At 38.5% G+C, this 6,627-nt stretch overlaps 2 protein-coding genes across 2 annotated transcripts in view; one reads left to right on the top strand and one right to left on the bottom strand.

Moving 5' to 3' along the window:
• LOC105176783 (probable metal-nicotianamine transporter YSL7) lies at positions 436–5,333 on the top strand. Its single transcript, XM_011099686.2, has 6 exons — positions 436–1,018; positions 2,793–2,956; positions 3,278–3,375; positions 3,461–3,595; positions 3,784–3,973; positions 4,065–5,333. The coding sequence occupies exons 1-6, from the start codon at positions 622–624 to the stop codon at positions 5,160–5,162; spliced, it is 2,082 nt and encodes a 693-aa protein (XP_011097988.1). The 5' UTR covers positions 436–621; the 3' UTR covers positions 5,163–5,333.
• The window catches only part of LOC105176782 (ATP-dependent zinc metalloprotease FTSH 6, chloroplastic), a gene marked incomplete in the record, with an annotated part of 2,946 nt that continues 1,797 nt past the window's right edge, over positions 5,479–6,627 (bottom strand). The window contains 3 exon segments of the mRNA XM_020698760.1: positions 5,479–5,909; positions 6,002–6,242; positions 6,566–6,627. Of these exon segments, the coding sequence (XP_020554419.1) occupies positions 5,568–5,909; positions 6,002–6,242; positions 6,566–6,627 (645 nt within the window).

Genomic DNA, 6,627 nt, shown 5'->3' with positions numbered 1-6,627 from the left:
GAGTAAAAATAAAATTTTCTTTTTTTATATAATATGGATACAACGTTATATCATTCTTATTTATAATTGATTTTTATGCTGTTAGTAAATTAATAAAATAAAATGTCGATATCAGCCAATATTCTTATATGCCCACATCAAATCAACGAGGTGTGAATTAAAATCTACGTCAAATATAAATAATATATATATATATAATATGGTGAACTATTATTATATTTTTCTTGTGTGGACGTTATGTTGTAGACAAAATTATAGCCTGTGATACTTCTTTTAATTTAGGAATTATATCTCAATTTTATTTAATTGAATATATGTATATTACATATTATTATTTTATTTAAAAATAATATACAATATTATATGAGTTTGAAATGAAGTATTGAGGTGGTGGTGGATTTATACGAAGGATTGCTATCCAAAGGCCTAATATAGCAATAGAAACATTTGCAAACACGCAACTCCGTGTACTGCGCTACGGCCAATTGATCGCATCGAAAAACACACACTACACACACTGCACGCCACCCCAAAACAAATTCCCCGCCTATAAAAGCCCAACCATCAACCTCCCGAGAAGACAAGCCTAAAGAGAGGGAGAAACAGAAGACTACGAAAACCATGGAACGCTCCTCCAGCATCACCAAGAAAAACGATGGCGACGACGCCGATAAGAATTTGAGCGAGCAGTTGGTGGGCAGCGAGGAGAAAGAAGAGTCCGTGGAGAAGATATTCGAGAGCCGGGAGGTGCCGCCATGGCAGAAGCAGTTGACGTTCAGGGCGTTTATTGTGAGCTTTGTTTTGGCTGTTCTCTTCACCTTCATCGTGATGAAGCTGAATCTGACGACAGGGATTATCCCTTCGCTCAATGTTTCCGCGGGGCTTCTGGGGTTCTTCTTCGTCAAGACGTGGACGAAGTTTCTTGAGAAATCTGGGCTTTTGAAGCAGCCTTTTACCAGGCAGGAGAATACTGTTATTCAGACCTGCGTTGTCGCCGCCTCCGGCATAGCCTTCAGCGGTCAGTTCATTTATATTTCTGTATACGCATTTATGTATATGTATGTAATTTTGTTTTCAAAATCTGTTGGATTAGGGCCATTGTTGTGTGAGTTGGTAACCCTTCGTTTCTTTTCTAAAAATTTCTGTTCAAATCAGATTTCGACGTTTCAATCTAACAGCATGTCGAGTCGTATAATAATTTTTTCCTCTCGATTATACACAATCATACGGTAGCAGTGAATTTTTATTTCTGAACAAATCAATCTTAAAATTATGGAGGTATTCAGGCAATTTCATGGGATAATTGGGTGGTCAAGGATGATGAATTCTTCATCAAGATTGTGTTTTGGATGTAAAAATCTCATCTTTTTTTAATAAGACATTCAAGATCCAAGACAAGCGTGCTAGCATTCCGTTGGATGGGCCAAGGCATTATTGGAACACAAAATTTTTCTATTGTCCCACTCGTAGGTTGTGATCATAGTGGTCCCTAGATTGGGCTATCAAAATTGAATGCATGTTTTGATAATTCCAACTAGAACTGGAAAAAAATCTTTTTGAAAAGGGAAAAGAAAAAAGAACAAATTTCTAGAGTCTTTATTGCGTTCATAATCTCTAGGGATTTTTCCTTAAAAGTGTCAAAGGTTGTCTTTTCCTTTGTCACCATTGTAGAATTCACATGACTTCTTTGATTTACTGACATTTGACTTATGAGATTAAAAGCAATTAAATTCTATTGTAAGCATGATTTCACTTGGTATCCTAACTTACCATATATGAAGTCGGAATGAGGTGTATTGCATAAATGATATCATGTATTTTCTTTGACTAAGTTGTCATGTGAATGTGGGTGAGATCCTTATCTCGGCGCTATTCATGGAAAATTGGCCGAATTCTGAGGATTTGATGGATTCCCACGGGATTCTGCATTTATTTCATGGGCAATTTTCTTGCCTGCATTTGATTAATTGATTTTTGGGAGATTTCTTGCCCATTGGGCCCCTCTCAAATTCATCACCCTGCAGCTGTAATAAATATTTATTTAATATCAATTGTTAAATTGTACTTACATTACTAGGTAAGTGAAACTGTCACTTGCCAACTATTTGTTTGACCCAGTCAAATCCTCTCCTAGATAAAGTTTGATCTTATTTGTTGTGTACAAGAATATCTTGAAAATCCCTCCCCTCCAAGAATACATAAATACATAAAATAAATCTTGATCTCTGCCAGCCTTGAAGTCAAACCCATAATCATGTAATGAGCATAAGAGACATAGCTCATGATGGTGGCATGATTCTTTGATAACTTAACTGCAGGCTTAGCCTGCACTGACTTCTCAATCTCTTTTGTCTCTATTTTTTTCTTCCACCTTTTTATAAAATCTATTTTCTCTCATTTTTCTTGTGTTTCTAAATTATCTTTAAATTGTCTTTATAAGTTAGATATATTTTATTAACATTTGTCCACTCAGGTCGAGTGTGCTCCAGTATTAACACGTAAAAAGAAGGAAACTTTGTTCAGTTTAGCTTCATTGTTTCAGTAGAATTTTATCATGGATGGAACGGAGTATCACATAAATTAATGAAGAAAAGGATGTATCAGATAAAACTAAGGTTATGTTTGAGATGTTCTTTTATGTGTTCACAAAGTTTATATTCGCCATCTTTAGTTAACAGTTGACAGCTGTTGGAGCAAGCATACAAAATACTGAATTCTATATTGCCAAATATGTTACTTGAAATTTTGAATTCTCGGCTTGCTAAACTCTTTAACTTAAATTGAATCATCAGGAGGTTTTGGAAGTTACCTTTTTGGCATGAGTGAAGTTGTTGCAAAGCAATCTACAGAAGCTAATGATGCCCTAGATATTAAGAATCCGTCACTTGCATGGATGATTGGATTCCTCTTTGTCGTTAGCTTTTTGGGACTCTTCTCTGTCTTGCCCCTCCGGAAGGTACCTTCTCATGTTCAAGAATGCTTCATTCTATAATATGACAGCTAAGATGCCTAAGAACTGATAAAACTTACACTTATCAGTGTCAATCAATGCATACATGACCATGGACATGAAAATTTTCATTCTGCAACTGTTGATAGATGAAATGATCATATAATACAAAAATGTAGTCAGAGGGTTCATGCATATCAAGCTTCCACTGCTGTTCAAGTTAGTAACAAAATTTTGGTATCAAGATAAATAGCTAGAATTTCTTAAAATTTGCTGCATTTCTATGACCTTGTTGATTTATATATATATTTTTTAAAATGGTTTCAGATAATGATCATAGATTTCAAACTGATTTATCCAAGTGGGACGGCTACCGCTCATCTGATCAATAGCTTTCACACTCCTCAGGGAGCCAAGCTAGCTAAGTGAGTCACTGCAATCTCTTATTTTGATGCCAATCAGCCAAACTATTTTAATATCGATCTCATATAATTTCACTGCTACATCCAGGAAACAAGTGAGGGCCTTGGGGAAATTCTTCTCTTTCAGCTTCCTGTGGGGATTCTTTCAATGGTTTTTCACTGCAGGAGACGACTGTGGATTTGTGAATTTTCCTACCTTTGGTCTGAAAGCCTATGAGAACAAGTGTGTGACTTAATAAATTCTCACATAACTGAATATGGAATGTTTGATTTTCTTCGTGCTTTGATGTTGCATCACAACATATGTGCATTGGCACGTGAAATAAATTCATCACATGTTTATTAAATTAATGCTAAGTCAACCATTTTGTTTTTCTTACTTGCTTTGCTCTCTGTATTTGTTGAATCTAGGTTTTACTTTGATTTCTCAGCAACATATGTTGGTGTTGGCATGATATGCCCCTACATTATCAACATATCGTTGCTTGTTGGAGCTATCCTATCCTGGGGTATAATGTGGCCGCTCATAGAGCAAAGGAAGGGCGACTGGTACTCTGCTGAATATCCTTCTAGCAGTCTCCATGGTTTGCAAGGTTACAAGGTAACATTTATTTATTGATTTTTACATATTGTATCTAAGTTCACTGAAACCTCTGCTGATTTTGAATCTTTGGTTGTCCTTTCTCCTTCAGGTCTTCATAGCTATAGCCATGATCCTTGGTGATGGCATCTACAACTTCTTTAAGGTTCTTGGCCGCACTTTATTTGGGATGTACCACCAACTCCGTAACAGAAATGTCCTTCCAGTTGGCAGCCAGTCCTCTCCTTCACCTCCTGCTTTATCTTATGATGATCAACGTAGAACCCAACTGTTTCTCAAAGATCGAATCCCCATGTGGCTTGCTATTGTCGGCTACGTCACCATAGCAATTGTCTCTGCGGCAACGCTTCCACATATCTTTGCCCCGCTTAAATGGTATTACATTGTCATCATATACATATTTGCCCCAACTCTAGCCTTCTGCAATGCATATGGATGCGGGCTTACTGACTGGTCATTGGCATCTACATACGGGAAGTTAGCAATATTTGTCATTGGTGCATGGGCCGGAGCCGGCCATGGTGGTGTTCTTGCCGGGTTGGCTGCCTGTGGAGTCATGATGAATATTGTGTCGACTGCATCTGATCTCACACAGGACTTCAAGACTGGGTACATGACCCTTGCATCTCCACGATCCATGTTCGTGAGCCAGGTTATCGGAACGGCAATGGGTTGTGTTATTTCGCCTTGTGTGTTTTGGCTCTTCTATAAGGCCTTCAGCGATCTCGGCGTACCTGGTTCACAATATTCTGCACCCTACGCTCTTGTGTACCGCAACATGGCAATCTTGGGGGTTGAAGGATTTTCGGCTTTGCCAAAGCATTGTCTTACATTGTGTTACATCTTTTTTGTTGCAGCTGCTGTTATCAATGGCATCAGAGATGCTGTTGGACCAAAATGGGCGAAATTCATTCCTCTTCCCATGGCAATGGCAATTCCATTTTATCTTGGAGGGTACTTTACTATCGATATGTGTGTTGGGAGCTTAATACTTTTTATTTGGGAGAAGATTGACAAGGTTAAGGCTGATGCATTTGGACCTGCTGTAGCTTCTGGATTGATATGTGGAGACGGCATATGGACATTGCCTAGTTCAGTTTTAGCTTTGGCAGGTGTAAAGCCACCGATTTGCATGAAGTTTCTGTCGAGAAAAGCAAATGCAAGGGTCGATACTTTCTTAGGTTCTTAGTAGATAGCTAATCCCTCTCTGCTTTAGGTTTCATCAAGTTCCTGTATTTCTTTTTCTCCTTAATAGTTGTTTGCTCGTTTTTAAAACCTGGATCTGTCATGTTTCATGGTTGGCGTTTGTGTAAATATACTTCGATTTCAAATTGTTATGATAGATGGATGACAAAGCTTATCAAGTGATCAAACCTGGGCTAATGCTAATTTTGCAATTTTCATATTGTCAATGGTTCTCATGCTTTCTCGTCACTTGGCATTTTGATGAGAAGACATCTGGTGCAAATCAAGATAGCTAGCAACTTCTGATATCGAAAAGGGGATGAAACAGTTTCAGGCAAGCTGTGATTGTTTTTCTGCTAAATCTGTTCTCTTACTTGTATTATGGTACAGTCAAGTAGTGTTTCGCTTCCTAGGCCTCAATCAACTCCCTGATAGGTTTCCTGTCTACATTTTCTGAAGGGATATCAGTAAACTCAGAGAGCAGTGCCCTAAACTCCTCCCCAGTGAGAGTTTCCCTCTCCACTAGCACGTCAACTAACTTATCCATAGCCTCTCTGTTGTTCCTTATGTGATTCTTCGCAATCTCATATGCACTCTCGATTATATGCCTAACAGAGTTATCAATGTCTTCTGCAAGTTTCTCCGACATTTGATTCCTTGCTAACATCCTCAACACCACATCGCTGCTCTGCACTGCCTGATCAATCAACGCCCATGGTCCAATCTCCGACATTCCATAGGTTATAACCATCTGAGGTCCAAGAAAAATCAGTTGAGCAAGAAAACTTATGTTTCTTACAAGAATGTTAGCTTTGTACGATGAAAGTTCTGAGAAATCTGTACCTGCCTAGCTATCTGAGTTATTTGTTGCAAGTCTCCTGCTGCACCGGTAGTGATTTCCGATTCCCCAAAGATAACTTCTTCTGCTGCTCGACCACCAAGACCTCCCACGATTCTAGCAAATAGCTGCTTCCTAGAGATTAGTGTTGGATCTTCTCCAGGTATGAACCATGTCAAACCACGAGCCTGTCCTCGTGGGATCAATGTCACCTTCTGTACAGGATCATGTCCAGGAGTTAAGGTCCTGTCAGCAGAGAATCAAAAGGATTAGCTCGAAGGGTTCTTCTTGATAATTGGTGTTACTCCCTCTGATGTTTTAGAAAGAAACTCATCAATTCTGGAAGATTACGCCAACCACGCATGCAGTACAGTTTGAAGGATTCTTTTATAATATGTCTCAAACTTGGGAGGATCAGGCTAATCATCCCTCGATCTTAAGACAGACTCAATAACATGATTCAGCATAATGAGTTGAGCTTCTTGGTTTTCAGTTTTGTGCATTGAACAAACAAGAATCAAAGAACCTTAAAGCTAAAATTGTGACAGAATCGGGACTGGCCCACTTACGCGCAAACTGCATGTCCAATTTCATGATAAGCGACTAAGATCTTGCTTTTCCCATCTGTCAT

The sequence above is a fragment of the Sesamum indicum genome, linkage group LG14 (assembly GCF_000512975.1).
Source record: "Sesamum indicum cultivar Zhongzhi No. 13 linkage group LG14, S_indicum_v1.0, whole genome shotgun sequence".
NCBI classification, from domain to species: domain Eukaryota; kingdom Viridiplantae; phylum Streptophyta; class Magnoliopsida; order Lamiales; family Pedaliaceae; genus Sesamum; species Sesamum indicum.
The sequence above is the reverse complement of the archived record's forward strand: the minus strand, read 5'-3'. Positions and strand labels throughout refer to the sequence as shown.